Source organism: Littorina saxatilis, linkage group LG17, assembly GCF_037325665.1.
Source record: "Littorina saxatilis isolate snail1 linkage group LG17, US_GU_Lsax_2.0, whole genome shotgun sequence".
Taxonomy (NCBI): Eukaryota; Metazoa; Mollusca; class Gastropoda; order Littorinimorpha; family Littorinidae; genus Littorina; species Littorina saxatilis.
The window spans coordinates 39,006,442-39,027,498 of NC_090261.1; the positions used below are offsets into that span (position 1 = coordinate 39,006,442).

The 21,057-nt window shown below is 43.3% G+C and overlaps 2 protein-coding genes across 3 annotated transcripts in view; one reads left to right on the forward strand and one right to left on the reverse strand.

Annotated features, from left to right (window-relative positions):
- The window catches only part of LOC138952432 (inversin-A-like), a 62,842-nt gene that overhangs the window by 20,586 nt on the left and 21,199 nt on the right, over positions 1–21,057 (forward strand). The window contains exons 1-6 of one of the 2 annotated variants that reach the window (XM_070324102.1): positions 1,024–1,191; positions 6,392–6,611; positions 8,483–8,738; positions 9,635–9,913; positions 10,408–10,681; positions 20,189–20,322. In XM_070324102.1, the coding sequence (XP_070180203.1) occupies positions 6,525–6,611; positions 8,483–8,738; positions 9,635–9,913; positions 10,408–10,681; positions 20,189–20,322 (1,030 nt within the window). In that variant the 5' untranslated portion in view covers positions 1,024–1,191; positions 6,392–6,524. Of the gene's footprint in view, positions 1–1,023; positions 1,192–6,391; positions 6,612–8,482; positions 8,739–9,634; positions 9,914–10,407; positions 10,682–20,188; positions 20,323–21,057 lie in introns of those variants that run through there. The other variant, XM_070324101.1, reaches the window with a different exon arrangement.
- Positions 14,011–16,797, reverse strand: LOC138952567 (trichohyalin-like). Its single transcript, XM_070324254.1, has 2 exons — positions 16,738–16,797; positions 14,011–16,320 (listed from the first exon to the last, which is right to left on the reverse strand). Exons 1-2 carry the CDS (start codon positions 16,795–16,797, stop codon positions 14,011–14,013), a joined length of 2,370 nt encoding a protein of 789 aa, XP_070180355.1.

A 21,057-nucleotide genomic window follows, 5' to 3' on the forward strand; every position in this document is an offset into this window, starting at 1 on the left:
GCGTGGCAAAGGATTATACCGCTTTCTGTGAAATCATCGTATGATATTGCTACCTCTATCCTCTGTGCGGAGAAAAAAAATGTGTGGAGTTGGTTGTTTTTTGTTGTGGTTGTTTATTTGTGTTGGTTGCGTTGTTACTTTCGCGGCAAGGAAAGGGGGGGAGGCGTTCGTATATTTGTGTGTTCTCTTTCTCCCTCCCACTCTTCGTGTATGCTTTCTGCTTCTCCTTTTTCGTTTCCTTTTCCACACACCTCTCTTACTCATATTTCTTTGCTTACTTGGTTCTCTGATAAGATTAACAGTTATCTGGATTAAATATGAAACACATCTGTACCAAATATCAAAGAGAAACTGGTTCTCTCGTGCCTTTCATTCATTCAATTTGGGGGATTTTCCATTTCATGATTGTGTTGCACAACGGTTGTTAATGATGTGTTTCACGAAAATATTACACGTGCACGTGTGCATATCTACGGTACTGGGGACAACGTTAAAACCATGTAACCCATTTCAATTTCAACTGTTACTCTGAAACTCTTTTTTTCAAAGTATAGAAAACAAATAGCACAGCTACCTACAAAGCCGTGTGTAGTAGTGTCTAAACAGTTCAGTGAAATGCCGTTTAAGTGAGAGCCAGTATTGTGGATGTGTGTGTTATGTTGACAAGACATATGTCGTGGTTGCTGTATTTGAAGTTAAAGCTGTTGGAGTTGTATTATGTGCCTCTGGCGATCGCATAATGCTGCTTAACTCCTAGAAAACATTTTCCTGAATTGAGGTATGTTCATTTTGCGACATCACCTCTATTGAATGTATGGCACAAACTCTTTCTTCGCCTACAATTCTCTTTTCTTCGACGATCGAAGTTTTCATGCAACACAATGGAACAAAGCCCATCTTCGCCTACAATTCTCTTCTCTGCGACGACCAGAGCTGTGCATAGGGCACGGTGATTTACCTAGCGGTTCTTGCTTTCAATGTTTTGGGAAACAGCATTTGTTGTATTGAAGCTTTTGAATGGGTCAGTGGAAAAAAAGCCAGGCATGTTCGGCATGGTTTTCTGTGGATAGAAAAGACTTGGCTGGGTGCAATAAACGAATGATATTATTATTTTTTATTATCCAGACTACGTTTAAGCATGTAATAGCGTGTGTGTTCCAAGGGTGACCAAAATCACGGACTAGCGTACAGGTATGGAATATTTTTTTCATTTGATGTTCTTGGTTAGAATTCTCATATTTGTGTCCAGCATGCTTTTGAGGAAGTACGAAACTCTTGAAAAAGCGATAGCTCAAATATGGTTGTTGTTGCTGTTGAGCGTATCCGGGCTTAACATTTGCGATGACTGTCCCATCCATGTTGTAACGTACATTACGTGTACCGGCACCGTGTTCAAATTACCCCACCATATCGGCAACCGTACTACGTCGTCGGAGTACTGATTTTAACATGAAGCATTCCGGAAAAGAGATGCATAAGGCTGCTATGAGAGGAGGTCATTACAGAAGAATGGTCACACAGGATGAATGTTGATCATTGTGAATGAATGCAAATGCGCTAGTACGCTATCATACAGAAACAAACACAACTCCAAATGTAGGTTCCCTCCACTGTATTATACAGGTATGACAGCATACACACAAATACACACAATCATGAACATAAAGGTTAGGTACTCAAAAATCCAGTACTCAGTTTTGGTAGGCAAAAAAACTTGAGATGACAATCTCGTACACAATTGCAATGACAAAACTCTCTATCCTTCACTGAGGTATAAAACTACAAAAACAGTCCGTGAACTCACAGGCACACGATATCTAGTTTACAAGTATCTACTCACGGCTCGTGTGAAGTCAACAAAAACCAGTTATAGTTTCTAATACGGCAGACTTAAAACACCGTCTGCTCTGTCTACTAAATATTCCGTATCTCTTAAGTAATTAAGATATTGTAGACATATTTTAATTCTGGTCATACGCAGAATTACACAGCTTCTATTGCTGTTCACTAGGAAATGTATTTTACTACTAATTCCTGCTACTGGTGACCTCGGTCTACTCAGTTTCCACCGCCCTGTGACCACTATGGTCCAACTCTACGGACAAACATAACCGTGCACTAGCTTCTAGAAATCCCGTCGAATCTCAGCTATGCGAGTCTAAAGGCGTAATATTCCGGCGGCTCCTCAGATCCTTCATTCTGTCATCTGGCCCGCTATTTTCCTTTATGACCGGTTACACGACGCACTGCACAACATAAATAGCGGACATCTTGTCTTAGATATCTGTCTGCTATGTTTAAAGTTACAGTGTTAGTCGATTCGACTTATGCGATAAACATTAACGATATTCAAATGCTTATTCCATTTACCTGTTAAGTGCTCTACTCGGGCTTCCTTTCTCCCGGTCGATTCCCGTGACAACCCCTCCCTGTCGCTGGACAGTGGTTAAGTGTAACCATATCTTCGTTGCGATTTACAATGTCAACTCTCTCGGTCAGTGAGTTGAATTTACAATCCGTGAAACCACACTCTGGTTTGCGCTCTGAAAGCGTGGAGGATATCACTATCAAACTTTCTTTCTTTCTTTATTTGGTGTTTAACGTCGTTTTCAACCACGAAGGTTATATCGCGACGAGGGAAAGGGGGGAGATGGGATAGGGGAAAGGGGGGAGATGGGATAGAGCCACTTGTTAAGTGTTTCTTGTTCACAAAAGCACTAATCAAAAAATTGCTCCATGGGCTTGCAACGTAGTACAATATACCTTACTGGGAGAATGCAAGTTTCCAGTACAAAGGACTAAACATTTCTTACATACTGCTTGACTAAAATCTTTACAAACATTGACCATATTCTATACAAGAACCACTTAACAAGGGTTAAAGGAGAAACAGAATCCGTTAGTCGCCTCATACGACATGCGGGGTGCAGAGAAATAAGGATGTGGAAAAGAAGACTTTTGGTAAGTGAAATAAAAGTGATGGATCCAGTCAGGTAGAAATAAGACAACAAGAAAAGAATTGGAAAACTGCAGAGAATAGTAGGGAGAGTTTTCTTGGAAGGAAATATAGGTGAAAGGACTGGTAAGGCAGAAATAAGACAAAAGAAGAGAAGAAACAGAACCGTTTGTCGCCTCTTACGACATGCTGGGTAGCATCGGGTAAATTCTTTCTAGTCCCAACCAATATGGGACTCCCCCTAACCCGCGGGGGGTCTATCAAACTTTGCCTGTTAGTGTTATTCGTGATTTCCTTCACAATCATACATGATCAGTTATCCCCACTCAAAGCATAAGAACTGCCTACTTTTGCCCAGCAGCTTAGCTCAATCAATAACTCGTCAGCACGATGCCAATGGAAACTTAATCAGTGGTACATGATTATTATAACGATGGTAACATTGGTAGGAACATTCATAAAATGTTCGGCACCGCACATATTACGTTAAATTGTCCTACATTTAACTGTATGTTTCACAAGTAAATTAATGACTAACCTCGTGGACATGTCCGTTCATTGCTTCAATTTCTAGCGTTTCTAACAGCAGAGGACTTCATTTCCGTCAGTGAAAAAATCTAAAACCCATAAACGGTCTTTATGATATGTCCGCGAAACCTAACTGAGACTGATCATACCATAGATACTATGATGGTAAACATTCTCTAAAGTATATCCTTTAGGTCTGTGAACCTTAGAACTATAATAGTAGTCACACCCAATTACTTTCCTGTTATTGCAGATGATATCATAGATTATACGACAGGTATACACATTGTGCATTATGTATAGCCTATTAAAGTAAGTGACCCCCATAAAATAAAATTGCAGCCTCACGTAAGAACACCAACTCAACTCAACTCAACTCAAATTTATTAATCCATATGGAAACCACTGCTATTTAAAAGATATCATAGATGATATGACAGGTATATACACACGCTGCAGTATAGGCGATAAGTATGTGACCCCCATAAACCATAGCAACCTCACGTAAGAACAATACTGCTATTTAAATAATATCATGGATGATATGTGAGGTTGTCACATATATAAACATATGCTATAGGTCTGTGACCCCTTTTGTGGTAGTCACACCCATTTCGTTACTGCTATTGTAGAACATATCATATATGCTATGATAGGTATACACTGACATTCTGCAGTATAGGCTATAGGTCTGTGACCACAATTGTGATAGTCACACCCCTTTTCGTTAGTAGTACTGTGGACCCCCTCCCCCTTTAAAACCTCCAGAAATCTGAGAAAAACAGGTCTTTAAAAGGAGGGATTCTACAAAAAAGGGGGTAAATTTACAGGGGTTATGAACAAAGTCTGAAACAGAGTCTTAAAAGGAAGGAAGTCTTAAAAGGTGGGTGCCACTGTAGGCCTACTACTACGCTATAGTAAGTTATGTCGCTTCGTTGTTCATGCCTTAAGGTTACACAACACTACGAGAACGACATTCACACTATAACCGCCATTGTGAGGCAATAGCGAGATTTAAGAAACAGCACGTTTCGTTTTGCAGCTCGTTTCGTTTGGTGAATGAGTCACCCCGCGAAACGGAACGTGTAACGAGACGGCATAGGCCGCAGACAAGATTTAGATGTATTCACGTTTCGTTTCGGAATGAAAGGCCGGGCATGGCAGGATATGATCCGCTGACTGGGCATGGCATAATTTCAACTCCACGAGTCAATAAAGGATTGACATACTCGCATTGCACGCACAAGAGCTTCACATTTTTCAATTCATGCACCTGATCACATACGAAGCCAGAATAAAAATTCGATGCGATGACCTACTTCTGCTTCGCCATTTGCTTTCTCACCATGAAGTTGGATAAATGTACCAGGATCAGCACCCTTCAAAATATTTCAGTTCACAACAGTTGTCTACCTCCAATGAACACATTCTCAGCGCTGAAAGGGTTGATGAATCTAGCAATGCATAAAATGGCCAACAAATAAAACTGTTAGTGTGCAAAAATACTCACAAAAGTTGACGAAATATTGTTCGTTTTTTGGGGGTGGAAAACGTGACTGCGTTTTGACGTTCCACGTTCCGTTTCAGTTGACCTTCACCTTTCCAGCGAGAGACCCCCGAAATAATGACGTTTACCACAAGCCGCAAGACGTATATGTCACATTGCTTATGTTAAAGTTACTTTCCTTCCTGTGTTAATAATGTTTGTGATTGTGATTGTGAGTGTGATTGTGTATGTGTGTGTGTGTGTGTGTGTGTGTGTGTGTGTGTGTGTGTGTGTGTGTGTGCGTGCGCGCGTGTGTGCGTGCGTGCGTGCGTACGTGCGTGTGATATGCCAAGTCTGCGAGCGTTATATCAGAGAGAGGGACGTATGACAAAAGTCATTGCTGCGTGTCGAACAAACAGGTAATGAACGCACTTTTATGACTGAGTTTGTCATGTTCCATTGCAGGGCCTAACCCGCAACTTGTAAATTCGCAGAAGAACGACAGTGGATCACTAGCATTCAGTGCTAACATATCGAAACTCTGAGTAATACACATTTCGATTTACCAATCAAATAGTTGTGTTTTAACAATCCCAGTTTAAATCCAAAATCAAATAGACTGCTAACGTTCCAAATTTAGAATCAATTATACAGAAGAAAAACATTACCTGCCAAACTGTTCAGCAGCTTGCAGGAAAGACATCGCTTGTGTCTTCCCTGCAAGCTGCTGAACATTTGGTCAGATACGGTGGGTTTTTTACACCCCCGGTATAGGGGTGTGTATAGGTTTCGCTCGATGTGTTTGTTTGTGTGTTTGTGTTCGCATATAGATCTCAAGAATGAACGGACCGATCGTCACCAAACTTGGTGAACAGGTTCTATACATTCCTGAGACGGTCCTTACAAAAATTGGGACCAGTCAAACACACGGTTAGGGAGTTATTGGTGGATTAAGATTCTACAAGGACTTATAGAGGCACATATTAATGGTCAAAGGGAAATAACCTTCTCAGTTGGTGGCAGTGAGAATGGTTATTTCCCTTTGACCAACGGGGGTGTTTTTCCTACCTCGGAGGAATTTCTTGTTTTAATGTATAATTATGTTTGTTAGTCTGAGCACTTAAACAAAACGCTGGGTCGAAATTTCTGTGAACATAACCTTTCGTTTTGTTAATAATTAAACGTTCCCTAACATACACATGTAACAAAAGACTACAAACAAATAGATTAAAACACAATGTCAAAAAAACCAATCAGCAACATGAGAATACATTACCAACCATGGGTAATTATTAATTTAAACATTTATATTCCGTATTTCTTTGCATCCCAAGTCACCGACTTTTGCTATTGCAGAAACTGGCACCAGCCTGAAGGCATCAAAACTCACTATTCAAGTCTATTATATCTTTATTTTTCAGCTACAAGCCAAACCTGCAAGTGATCGACCACAGAGGGACGACTGTCGTTCACCGGTGCTGTGCGGTCAAGGAGACCGACTACCTGGCGCACGTGCTGGGTTCGGACTGCGAGCACGTCAGTGACGTCATCAACATGGAGGACAACGAGGGCGCCACGCCCGTCATCATCGCCTGTCAGAACGACAGCGTGGACAGTCTGCAGCTTCTGCTGGACAGAGGGGTCAGTCATGGGTGGTGTGTGTGTTGGGGGGGGGGGGTGGCGTTGAAGAAAAGAAACAAGGTGTTGTGTAGGTGTACATATCTCTGTCTACCGCACTCTAAAGCCTGTCCTTAACTGGGCGAAGTATACTTCGCGAAGCTGCCCGCACGAAACTTTATCACTGAGTTTTCTGGAAAAAAGACTTCACGCAGTCTTCGCGAAGTCGCCATTTCTGCGAACCTGCCAATGAAAATAAAACCTAGCAACTTGCCTGTTTTACGGTAAAATGATCGTCTCGGGTCATCTATGGGCATGGATTAGAACACCTGCGTAGCACACACAAATTAGTTTCTTTCATTATATGTAAGGTCCATATATGCTTCAATCGCAGAAAAGGTGTTGTTTTTTAAAGATCAAGTAATTGGGACAGAAACGGACAAGCCACCAAAATCACCCATACTCATCACTGCTGTCTATTCTAACAGCTCAGAAAATTGACCTATTTCAAAAAGCCTTCTTCCCTCAACTGTTCAACTCTACCCCTTTTGATTGCATTTGAAAACTTTCATTATCAAACAGAAATTACTGATATGTTATTAAAAAAAATTGATTGATTGCCGTGACTAATTGATCGGCTTTTGTAGCATGCAATTGTCTTTTCTGTTGCCGTAGCGTATACTTCTATTTTCCCCATTGTCATTACTTGCAGCAATTCCTTCTAGATTTCAATGACGTTGAAATAATCAATAACAGAAATCATGAAGAATAATTCAAGCAGGACATAGAACCATGAGCAACTAAGGACAACGAATCAAATAAATAAGCAACTAAAACAATGAGTTCCGGATGTGGATTGTTTGCCCGTGTGTGATTGCAAAGCCGTGAATAATAAAAGACATTGCTAGTATGCCTGGATGACCGTTACCGGTTACAAGAGAGAAGAGAATAAGAAAAATAGTCATCAATAGTAGACATCAGGTATAAGCTCGCAGATCGTATGGACAGGAGTAGTTAAGAGATAAAGAATGTTGTTGGAGGTAGAAGCTTTAAGGAAGTTATTAGCGAATTGATGCTGGCTTTGTTGTGGTGGATTTGCGCACTGTGATTAATAAGTAGTATGATCGTTGATACAGAAGTATAAGGGCTTTCGCATACTCTCTCTCACTCTCTCCCTCCCTCTTTCTCCCTCTGTCTCTCTCTCTGTCTCTCTCTCTCTCTTTCTCTCTCTCTCTCTCTCTCTCTCTCTCTCTCTCTCTCTCTCTCTTTCTCTCCCTCTCTCACTCTCTCCCTCTCTCTCTAACACTATCATATAAGTGGGTTTGAGAAATATGATCTGTTTGCAAATGCTAGTTTTAAACCTGTGGCATGCGTTTTCAGTTTTCAGATAACTTCTGAAGTTGAAACTCTCTCTCTTTCTCTCTCTCTCTCTCTCTCTCTCTCTCTCTCTCTCTCTCTCTCTCTCTCTCTCTCTCTCTCTCTCTCTCTCTCTCTCTCTCTTACCGTTTTCATCTCTCCTTCTATCTCTTATCCTCTCCTCCCTCATACCCCATCGCACAAAAACGTTCCACAAAACGTAATAATTTCTCCTTTAAACAGTCAAGCATAATTGTCTAGTTTTAAACCTGTGGCATGCGTTTTCAGTTTTCAGATAACTTCTGAAGTTGAAACTCTCTCTCTCTCTCTCTCTCTCTCTCTCTCTCTCTCTCTCTCTCTCTCTCTCTCTCTCTCTCTCTCTCTCTCTCTCTCTCTCTCTCTCTCTCTCTTACCGTTTTCATCTCTCCTTCTATCTCTTATCCTCTCCTCCCTCATACCCCATCGCACAAAAACGTTCCACAAAACGTAATTTCTCCTTTAAATTTTAAACAGTCGTGCACAATTGTCTGTGTGTGCAGGCGAACGTCAACACAAAAGACATGCACGGACGAACATCCTTGCATCACTGCGTGGAGAACCATGACACACTGTGCGCAGAGCTGCTTTTAAAAACGGACCCCTCCCTCCTCTCCACCACAGACTCAGAGGGGTTAACCCCCTTGCACATGGCGGTTATCGCCGGTAGTGTCCCTTTGATTCGACTCTTGCTAAAAAGGGGCGCGTCACTCCAGTGCAGAGACCAAGAGGAACACACGGTGGCGCACTGGGCAACAGGTGAGAGTTAATTATTTTGCAAATGTTGCGAAAAGTTGTAAAAGTCGCGTAGAATGCAAAAAAGTCGCCTCTTCTGCTCGATCCTCCTCCCCTGACATCCTCTTCTGCTCCTAGATTCTCCTCGCTTGTTGATTTCAATGCTTGTTATTATTTCAGGTGCCAGGAGACGAGTTCCGCATAAACCTTACCTACTCTAGTTGCACAGTCATATTAAGAGCGCTAGCGTCCCTTTTGAAATTGAAGAATGCAGCCAGACAAATGTTGACCATATAAGTTCATGCTACACAATTAACTTACATTAATTTTAGTTCCGCCGTTTCTTTTGCCTACCCTTTGACTGTAGTTAATTTATCACCAATCAAAAGAAGTTCCTAATACCTACCCTAAATCATGGACAGACTTTCTACGTTTTTTGACAGTTTATTGTCACTACATCTTTCCTGAACGCTTTATGGTCAGTAAGCACAAAGCCTGACATGTTAACTCTCGTTTGTAATTCAACTGACCACTGTATTTAACATATCCAAACGATGGTGTGTATTGTCTGTTTTCTTTTATTTTTACAAACGGTCAACGTATGTATTCACAGTATGTGTTAACTCGACTTTCTTAGAATTTCAATCGGAGTCGACCTTCCATTGCCATTAGACAAGCACTAGGTCTACCCTGTCCAGTTTTGGATTAAATGTCCACTCTCGTGTATATTGTCTATCCCTGTCCTTATACACACTGTTTTCCCCCGAAAGCGGCGTATGGCTGCCTGAATGGCGGGGTAAAAACGGTCATACACGTAAAAGTTCACTCGTGCAAAAACATGAGTGAACATGGGAGTTTCAGCCCATGAACGAAGACGAAGAGAAGAAGAAGATACTTACTGTTTGATCGTGTTTTCGCAGTATGTGGTCACGCAACCGTACTAGACGTTCTACTGGAGTACGGCGCTGACCTGTCCGTGGCGGACAAGCACCAGGCCTACCCTGTCCACTACGCTGCCCAGATGACCAAGACCCCGGGGGACGGGGAGGAGAGCGGGGGAGAGGCCAGTGGCTCTGAGGGCGGCAGTGCATCGTCGGGCACCAACACAAAGCTGCTGACGAAACTGCTGGCCCACAAAGTGTCGCCTGAAGTCAGGGACAAGGATGAGAGGACCCCCATTATATGGGCCGCCAGTGCAGGTTAGTCAGTATAGAGTGGAACACCCCCTCCCCTCCCATTTCAAAATGTTTGAAAATAATAAAGCGTTTAATTTGTGCACGTGCAAACACAGTAAAAACACGTTGCACAAAAGAGGAACAACTCTTCATACATAATGCAGAACTTAACACTTTCACTTCTTCTACAATATGGCAAATACCTAGGCTGAGAACGTAAAACTTCAGAATTTGCAATCCATAATGAAGCCCAAATCTACTTACTCACTTACGAAGACTCTTCATTCCTTGTTTTTCACCTGCAAGCATTCAGAAAGGTCCTCGCTCCACGGCCTTAATCTGTAAGCAGTCTCTATTAGCTATCGTAAATTAACCTCTTCATTACCAGACAGTTATACAACACATCCAAACCAAGAACCCACACCGATATCACTAATCAAACTCTCTTTCATGGACCCAAACCGAAATGAAACCTTGAACCCTCCGATAAATCCTCACTCTCTCTTTCTCTCTCACAGGAAACGCAGAAGCTTGCCGAGTGTTAGTCGACGCAGGCGCAGACGTCAATTCCGCCGATAAGGACGGGTTGTCGGCCCTGCACTGCGCAGCCAGCAGGGGGCATGATGAGTGCGTGCGCACGCTGGTGAGAACGTGCGAGGCGCTTGTGGACCCCGTGGACAAGAACCAGTGCACCCCGTTGTTCTACGCTACCACGCTGGGTCACGAGTTGTGCGCCAAGGCTTTGCTGGACATGGGAGCGGATCCCAACCATACAGACACTCGGGGGAGAACGTGAGTGTATTTTGTCTGTCTTTTTTCCCCTCCTTTTTGTTCTGCTCTGCCTACTACCTTCTTCTCCTTCTGCACCTCCTCTGAAATCCTTCTCATCCTCCTATAGTCCTCGCTTCCTCTGACATCGTTATCGTCGTCGTCGTCGTCGTCATCATCATCATCATCATCATCATCATCATCATCATCATCATCATCTTCTCCTTCTTCTTCTCAGACATTCTCCTCGTCTTTCTATTCTCATTGTTTTCTGCTCCTGCTTCTCTCAGTGGATTTTTATCCTCCTCCTTCTTCTAGATCTTTGTCTCTCTCTTCTACTTCTACTTCATCTTGTGTTGTTTGTGTATGGCTTGTCGCCCGACCCCACACACCTGAATTCTCCTTCTACTTCATCTTGTGTTGTTTGTGTATGGCTTGTCGTCCGACCCCACACACCTGAATTCTCCTTCTACTTCATCTTGTGTTGTTTGTGTATGGCTTGTCGTCCGACCCCACACACCTGAATTCTCCTTCTACTTCATCTTGTGTTGTTTGTGTATGGCTTGTCGTCCGACCCCACACACCTGAATTCTCCTTCTACTTCATCTTGTGTTGTTTGTGTATGGCTTGTCGTCCGACCCCACACACCTGAATTCTCCTTCTACTTCATCTTGTGTTGTTTGTGTATGGCTTGTCGTCCCACCCCACACACCTGAATTCTCCTTCTACTTCATCTTGTGTTGTTTGTGTATGGCTTGTCGTCCGACCCCACACACCTGAATTCTCCTTTTACTTCATCTTGTGTTGTTTGTGTACGGCTTGTCGTCCGACCCCACACACCTGAATTCTCCTTCTACTTCATCTTGTGTTGTTTGTAAATGGCTTGTCGTCCGACCCCACACACCTGAATTCTCCTTGCCGTTTCTCAACTTCTTTCTGTTCTTCCAAGGGTTTCAGTTTTATTTCTCTTCTGATCATTTTTTCCTGTATCGTTTCTGGCGTTATCATTAGCATCGCCATGATGGGCATCGTCTTCGTCATTCTCGTCACTAAGTGGTCCTCTCATTATCGTCGTCGTCGTCGGCGTCTATCTCCTAGCCTCTTGCAACACCATGATAACCATCGTCTTCGCAGTCATTGTCAAAATCACTGGTCATCAGCATATCTGTTGTGTGTTATTTTCTTTGTTGTTTTTATGTTGTTGTTATTTGCTTGTCACTGATATTTCTATCCCCTTGTTGTCTTTCTTGCGTTTAAAGTGGTAGCTTTCTCCACTGTGTGTTTTCCCACAGCTTTTTGGCTGCCGACGTAAGTTATTTTTTTAACGTCGTCCCAACAAGTCGCATTACTTCCCCTGCACTGCATTAAATCCTCCGTTCCCGGGTAGATACAGTACTTTGAACTGTTACCCTCTCCGTCTCTGTCATTGTCTTTGTATCTGTCTGTCTGCCTTGTCTGTCTGTCTGTCTGTCTGTCTGTCCGTCACTGTCGATGTCTCTTCTCGGAGGGTAAAAACGATCTATGCGTGTTGTGAGTGTGTGTGTGTGTTTGTGTGTGTGTGTGTGTGTGTGTGTGTGTGTGTGTGTATGCGTGTGCGTGCGTGCGTGCGCGGTGTGAGTTTGCGTGCGTACACGTACGTGTGAGTGTGTGTGTGTGTTCGTTTGTCTACCTGTCAGTAAAATTGTCTGTTTCTGCTGTTGTCGTTTTGCATAGATGTGTATTAAATATGTTATTTTCTTGTCTATTTCGTATGTATGGAATGTGAACTGATGCTGGGAATTGACCATATAAATTGTTTATTGGCACGGTTATCCTGAGAGAGAAAAACATTTGCACTAGTCCCTCTACTTCTTCTTCTTCATCTCTCTCTCTCTCTCTCTCTCTCTCTCTCTCTCTCTCTCTCTCTCTCTCTCTCTCTCTCTCTCTCTCTCTCTCTCTCTCTCTCTCTCTCTCTCTCTCTCTCTCTCTCTCTTCCTCTCTCTCCCTCTCTCTCTCTCTCTCAGTCTCTCTCTCTCTCTCTCCCTCTCTCTCTCTCTCTCTCTCTCTCTCTCTCTCTCTCTCTCTCTCTCTCTGTACAATGCAAAGCTCAATGTATCCACATGAGTGGAACACCTGTATATAATGTCCCTTGCTGCCCCAGTAGCTATACGGTTCGGGATGTGGGTTGTGATTATTTTCATTTTTCATTTCATTTCATTTTCATTACTTTATTGTCCCATCGCTGGGAAATTCGGGTCGCTTCCTCCCAGTGGAAAGCTAGCAGCAACGGAGTCGCGCTACCCAGGTGTCTGCGTGTTTAGGTGTATTCAGCCACCTGCACTTATGGCAGAATGACCAAGGTCTTTTACGTGCCATTGTGATGACACGGGGGTGGGACATGGCTTCCGTCTCTGGGTCTGCACATAAAGTTGACCCGTGTCCGTCCCGGCCCGAATTCGATCCTGCGACCTTCCGATCACAAGTCCAGTGCTCTACCAACTGAGCTACCGGGCCCCCGATTATGTCATCACCCACCAAGAATTCCTTAAAATAAGTGTTTAAGCGCGCGCTCCGTTTTTCACATTGGAAACGGCTGTCGTTATTTAGGATTTTACCTTTAAAACAAAACCTTTACCCTGGTTGAGTTACTTATCAGCTTATTTAAAGCCCCCAAAAAATGCGCACTTATAGCCTGGAGGCTTCGGATTTCTATAAATCTGTTACAAACTGGTCGACAGATTGCTACACAGGTTTAAAAATGTGTGCTGTAAATCTCTTTACGTAAACGCCTCGGAGCTTTTTCGTTTTTAATCCAATGTATGCTCCGGTCATGGCATCGGGATACGTCAAAACGATCTGAGATATCAGTGTAAAAGCTTTGATTTGAAAAGAATTTGCTTGTCCTTTGAAAGTTGTGACAAAAGTTTAACGTTGGGGCAAGAAATTCCAGTGCGCCTGTTTGTCTGTAGTTAGGTTACTGACGGTACTACTCAATTTAGAAATGTAATAAAAGTGTTCCAGCACACGTATTGAAATATTCGTCCGATGTTTTTGTGTGCACTAAATCTGACACATTTTGGAGTCCAAGCGTAATGCTGAACGCGTTTCGGAAATCATGCTGCATTGGTTCAGCTGAAAAGTACTCATCTGTCTCATCATTTACCCCCACCCGTCCACTTTCTTCTTGTGTTTTTCTCCTCTCCCTTTTCTTCTCTACCTCCCTTTCCTCCTCCTTTGAATCAAATATTCGTCCTCTTAGTACTATACCTCCTTTGCTTCTTCTTCTCCCGTTTCTGTAATTTATCCTGGTCCTTCTCTACGTTCTGGTCCTTGACATTTTGCTTCACGATCTCCTCCTCCTCTTCGTTTTTTTTTTATACCTCCTCCTTCGCTTTCTCCTTCTCCACCCTTTCCTCCTCTTCTTTGTTTACTTTCTTCCCGTTCGCTTTCTCCTTCTCCATTCTGTCTTCCTCTTCTCTGTATACATCTTCCTCCTTCGCTTTCTCCTTCTCCGCCCTTTCCTCCTCTTCTTTGTATACATCTTCCTCCTTCGCTTTCTCCTTCTCCGCCCTTTCCTCCTCTTCTCTGTATACATCTTCCTCCTTCGCTTTCTCCTTCTCCGCCCTTTCCTCCTCTTCTTTGTATACATCTTCCTCTTTCGCTTTCTCCTTCTCCGCCCTTTCCTCCTCTTCTCTGTATACATCTTCCTCTTTCGCTTTCTCCTTCTCCGCCCTTTCCTCCTCTTCTCTGTATACATCTTCCTCTTTCGCTTTCTCCTTCTCCGCCCTTTCCTCCTCTTCTCTGTATACATCTTCCTCCTTCGCTTTCTCCTTCTCCGCCCTTTCCTCCTCTTCTCTGTATACATCTTCCTCCTTCGCTTTCTCCTTCTCCGCCCTTTCCTCCTCTTCTCTGTATACATCTTCCTCTTTCGCTTTCTCCTTCTCCGCCCTTTCCTCCTCTTCTCTGTATACATCTTCCTCCTTCGCTTTCTCCTTCTCCGCCCTTTCCTCCTCTTCTCTGTATACATCTTCCTCTTTCGCTTTCTCCTTCTCCGCCCTTTCCTCCTCTTCTCTGTATACATCTTCCTCTTTCGCTTTCTCTTTCTCCGCCCTTTCCTCCTCTTCTCTGTATACATCTTCCTCTTTCGCTTTCTCCTTCTCCGCCCTTTCCTCCTCTTCTCTGTATGCATCTTCCTCCTTCGCTTTCTTCTTCTCCACCCTTTCCTCCTCTTCTCTGTATACATCTTCCTCCTTCGCTTTCTTCTTCTCCGCCCTTTCCTCCTCTTCTCTGTATACATCTTCCTCCTTCGCTTTCTCCTTCTCCGCCCTTTCCTCCTCTTCTTTGTATACATCTTCCTCCTTCGCTTTCTCCTTCTCCGCCCTTTCCTCCTCTTCTCTGTATACATCTTCCTCTTTCGCTTTCTCCTTCTCCGCCCTTTCCTCCTCTTCTCTGTATACATCTTCCTCCTTCGCTTTCTCCTTCTCCGCCCTTTCCTCCTCTTCTCTGTATACATCTTCCTCTTTCGCTTTCTCCTTCTCCGCCCTTTCCTCCTCTTCTCTGTATACATCTTCCTCCTTCGCTTTCTCCTTCTCCGCCCTTTCCTCCTCTTCTCTGTATACATCTTCCTCTTTCGCTTTCTCCTTCTCCGCCCTTTCCTCCTCTTCTCTGTATACATCTTCCTCCTTCGCTTTCTCCTTCTCCGCCCTTTCCTCCTCTTCTCTGTATACATCTTCCTCTTTCGCTTTCTCCTTCTCCGTCCTTTCCTCCTCTTCTCTGTATACATCTTCCTCTTTCGCTTTCTCTTTCTCCGCCCTTTCCTCCTCTTCTCTGTATACATCTTCCTCTTTCGCTTTCTCCTTCTCCGCCCTTTCCTCCTCTTCTCTGTATGCATCTTCCTCCTTCGCTTTCTTCTTCTCCACCCTTTCCTCCTCTTCTCTGTATACATCTTCCTCCTTCGCTTTCTTCTTCTCCACCCTTTCCTCCTCTTCTCTGTATACATCTTCCTCCTTCGCTTTCTCCTTCTCCGCCCTTTCCTCCTCTTCTCTGTATGCATCTTCCTCCTTCGCTTTCTTCTTCTCCACCCTTTCCTCCTCTTCTCTGTATACATCTTCCTCCTTCGCTTTCTTCTTCTCCACCCTTTCCTCCTCTTCTCTGTATACATCTTCCTCCTTCGCTTTCTCCTTCTCCGCCCTTTCCTCCTCTTCTCTGTATACATCTTCCTCCTTCGCTTTCTCCTTCTCCGCCCTTTCCTCCTCTTCTCTGTATACATCTTCCTCCTTCGCTTTCTCCTTCTCCGCCCTTTCCTCCTCTTCTCTGTATACATCTTCCTCCTTCGCTTTCTTCTTCTCCGCCCTTTCCTCCTCTTCTCTGTATACATCTTCCTCCTTCGCTTTCTTCTTCTCCGCCCTTTCCTCCTCTTCTTTGTATACATCTTCCTCTTTCGCTTTCTCCTTCTCCGCCCTTTCCTCCTCTTCTCTGTATACATCTTCCTCCTTCGCTTTCTCCTTCTCCGCCCTTTCCTCCTCTTCTCTGTATACATCTTCCTCCTTCGCTTTCTTCTTCTCCACCCTTTCCTCCTCTTCTCTGTATACATCTTCCTCCTTCGCTTTCTCCTTCTCCGCCCTTTCCTCCTCTTCTCTGTATACATCTTCCTCCTTCGCTTTCTCCTTCTCCGCCCTTTCCTCCTGTTCATTTTCAGTCTCTTTCTTTCAAATTGTTTCTTCTTCTTCCTTATCAATGATTATGGTTTTTTTCTTTCTTTTCGACCTCATTCTCTCTTTTCTTCTCTTCTTAAGTTCTCATCCGTGTCAAGCAATGTGTATACGTGTTGATGCATATTTCTTTATTTTCGTGAAACTTGGTCACTGTGAGACTCAAACATTATAGGCGCAGACTACGCTCAAAAACCATGGCAGCCATTCACCAAAATCGTCGCATATGATCGATTGCAAACATATCGATAGTCTAACAGTCAGCAAAGGATTGAAAACGTTTGAATGCCAGAAGCGTAAGAAATTCTAATACAATTTCACCCACTGTCCGTCTCAGTTCTTTCAAGTCGTGAAAGCTTTTTCCCCTTCGACCTGGAAGCCAGTACCAACAAAATACTGGTGTTCGTTCAACTGTGACAGGCACCGGCTGAAAATCTCACCACGCTTCATTGAGAAAGGAGACGCTTGGCTTCACAGTGGAACCCACTTTTAAGACACCATGACCCTCACACAAAACCACGAGAAAAACAAGCCTGAATTGGGAAGGCGTGTTAAAATAGAGGTGAATTTAAATACGTTATTAACGGAACATCTAGAAAACTAAGGTCTCGGACGAGGGTTGGTCTTAAAACAAGGGACATAAAAGATGGGTTCCACTTTATTTAGCCTTTTAGCCTTTTGCGCGGTGCCATATGTACATTGGTAGTTTCGGTGTTTGCTTCTTTGTTAGGTTTTATTGGTATTACGCTCCGGACTTCTCCTCCGATTTCGAGTTAATTTCTAAGGCTGGCGATATATTCTAGACTTGTGTTGTAAAGACATATTCAGAGAGTTGCTTGAAGGAGCTACTCTTGGATTTGTACACAGAGTATTTCACACCATGTTCGGAGATTTTCTTGTGCGTGCCAGGCTAGGGATTTAAATGCTTAATCTAGCCGTCAGCTGAGGTATAGTTGCTTTTGTGGAATCAAAAAACAAGAAAGGTTAGTTTGTTGGGCGTTCAATTATTGACAAAACGAAACGTTTACTTTACATAATATTTCAAAATAATGCTTTTGTAGAGGCAAATTTGAACGAATTTTAGATGTTTGTAAAACTAAAGCATATTCTTTCTAAAAACAAATCAAAGATTAGTATTTTATCTGAGCGCCGTGAGCTATGTTTTCTTCGTGTAAGCTTCGAAAAGCCGTTGTAGATGTGTGTTTGAACAATGTGTACAAACATGACTACAAATTCAAGTCCTCAGTTTGAATCTTGTGTGCAACATTTTCTGTTACTTTGGGCCATAACTAGTTTGTGTACAGGTTATCAAACATTGTGATATTAGTGGGTTTGAGAAATATGATCTGTTTGTAAATGCTAGTTTTAAATCTGTGTCATGCGTTTTCAGATAACTTCTGAAGTTGAATATATCTCTCTCTCTCTCTCTCTCTCTCTCTCTCTCTCTCTCTCTCTCTCTCTCTCTCTCTCTCTCTCTCTCTCTCTCTCTCTCTCTCTCTCTCTCTCTCTCTCTCTCTCTCTCTCTCTCTCAGTCTCTCTCTCTCTCTCTTTTCTCGCTCTCTCTCTTTTTTCCCTGTTACTTTCTAAATTTACCCACGTCTCTGGTTAGCACAAGGAGAAGCATATGCAGTTAGCATGTTTGTCTTATTACACATTAACTTGTATAATGTCTTCTGCATAATTATTCTCGTTCTTGTTGCTACGATGTCTGGCTGTCTACCTGTATCTGTCTGTCTGCCTGTATCAATGTCTGTGTTTTTGCTCATCGGGTTACCTCTTTGTCACTGTTCTATGATTTGGACAACTCGGATAACGTTGGTCGATAGCCAGAATGACTATATAATGCACGTACGTATATGCTCGTATTGTCAAAACAAAGCCGATTTTAACTGGCAAATCATCAGTGAATTTCCTCTGACGTGGTCGCAGGAAAGAAAGTATCCGGAAATTAGCTCTTGCCCACTTAATTTCTGACCGTATTGATTCGCCGTACAGTGTCTGTGTGTCAAAGCAGGGCTAAAGAACCGCTTGCACACACACACGCACGGGTGCACACAGACGAACACACACACACACACACACACACACACACACGCACGTACCGTGCACGCACGCACGCATCCACATACACGCACGCACACACACATACTAGTACTACACATACACATACACACACACACATGCCACGCACGCACATACACACATACACACATATACACACACACACACACACACACACACACACACACACACACACACACACACACACACACACACATGGATTAAAGGATTTTGTTTTCGTGCATACTTGGTCTTTTGCTTGAGTTTACACATGAAGGGCAGTAAAAGGTCTGCACATTAATAAGTTGACACGGTAAATCGAAGCAATGCGAGGGTTTGAGCACTCAACCTTTCGCATAGGAGGCCGGTGTCTGATGCACTAGGCCTTTGCGTGTTGTGGATTCGAATTTTTGAAAAAATCTGAATGTATCCTCAGTCAACTCTGCTGAATGTCACTTCTTCGTTGTCATCGTCTTTCCAAATTAACATTTGGGCTATGTGCGGGAAGAGTCACTATATCCGGGCCAACTATTGACAACCAACTTCATCATTTTGCAGTACAAAATAAGTAAAACGCATGTAAGAAACAGGCACCATTTACAGCATCTTCTTAAATGACAATTAACGTGATAGTCTCGGTGTAGTGACTTGTCTCGGTACTCCGGGACCAGAACACACAATTTCCGCATCCTCCTTCCGATCTCGACAGCTTCCGGTGTCTCTCGGACCGAACAGCGGAAATCTCCGTAAAGTGTGAGATGAGGCATTAACCGAAAGGTGTGTGTGTGTAGGGGTCGCGACCACATAGAACTTACTATAACGAAAGTAGTACAGGATTTCCTTCACAGCCGACCGAATTCCTTGTCTGGCTGGACAGTAGCGGAAAACTTCCTGCAGATAAATTCGGGTCGCATTCGCTGAGGGTCAAATAACGGGGATTCCCGGTGAGAGCATGAATATTCGCTATTTCGAATAAAATGGGGCAATCGGTACGAATGAAGAAAATAAAGATGAAGTGGAATAGAGAGAGATATAAAGCACTGACAAGGATGAGCAAAATAAACTAACAAATGCGCAGCTGATGAGAATATTTATACACACACAAAACGTAGCACTTAACAGCAGACATTTTAATTTGGGCGGGAGTTGTCTAATTCCAGTTAAACAATAATGAAAAGGCCCAAAATACAAAGAATAAAATAAGTTTCTTTGTTTCTCGTTTTACTCTCTCTCTCTCTCTCTCTCTCTCTCTCTCTCTCTCTCTCTCTCTCTCTCTCTCTCTCTCTCTCTCTCATTATATATCTCTCTCCCCTCTTTCTCCCCTCTCTCTCATTCCCCCTTTCTCCGTCTCTGATTCTCTCTCTCTCTCTCTCTCTCTCTCTCTCTCTCTCTCATGTCTCGGTGCTTAAGACATAATAACCTGATAATTACATACTATGGTGGTATAAGACACAAACGATTTCTGACAGCCAAAACATTTCAGGGCTGAGTTGCGACAGTGCCGATCTTTTGTTTTGTGTTGTTGGTACATAAATAGATTTGAGGGCAAGCCAAATGTTAATTACAGTGTTCGATCGTCACTAAAAATGTGTGTAAGAGTATAATAATTATGATAGTAATAAAAACTAGAGAGAGAGATAGAAAGAGAGAGACACACACACACACACACACACACACCACACACACACAAAGGATAATGACGGTTTCATATCCCCAAATTACCAGAAAACTTTCTTTTTTTTTTCTTGTCTGAAAAATCGTGTTTGTTGTGTTTTAACAGAACGGCGCACTGTGCAGCCGTCAAAGGGTCACGTGATGCACTAGAGGTTCTCGGGAAGCAGGGCGTTGACCTTTGGCAGCCAACGGCCAAGGGAGACTACCCCATTCACGAAGCGGCACAGGCAGGTCATGTCGGTGAGTAAAACCTGATAATAATTTGGCGCAGTCGACTTCGTGAAGCTTACTCCACAAAGCTCGCTGCACGAAGAATTGGCACTGAAGTTTTGGTCAAAAGAATTCCCAAAGTGAACTTGGGGCTTAATTACATGGAAAGCATTTGACTGAGCCTTCAATTTATTGGGCGAAGCCTGCTGCACGAAGTTATTGCATTGAGTTTTCGAAAAGTCGTGAAAAAGTCGACTTTGGGCTCAATTTAAGGAGAGCCTGTTGGAACGGCAGTACCTAATGGCATTTTTGAAGTACAGTTGAACCTGCCCTGGCGACCACCTCTTGATAACGATCACCTGCCAATAACGACCACCCCAAAGAGAATCCCAACGAGAATCTTGTCTATACAATTCACCTTTCCGTGACGACCGCCTGTCTCTAAGGACCAGTTTTGGTTGGTCCTTTGTACGTGTTATCGTTACGGACAGGTTCGACTGTCTTATGGACTGATAGATTCAAAACTGTACATGTCATTAACACGCACTTATATGAGTCGTATGGGTTGTCTGGGAGACGAACGTGAAGGCGGTGGGATAATTATCGGAGAGACAGACTCTTAAGCAGACAGGTAGATTGCTCCTGGAATTTTCTTTTCGAGTCTGGGTCGGTGCGTTGTGGTTTTCGTTGCTTGGTTGGTTGGTTGGTTGGTTGGTTGGTTGCTCGCTTTGCTGGCTGGCTGGATAGGTGTGTGAATGTGTTTTA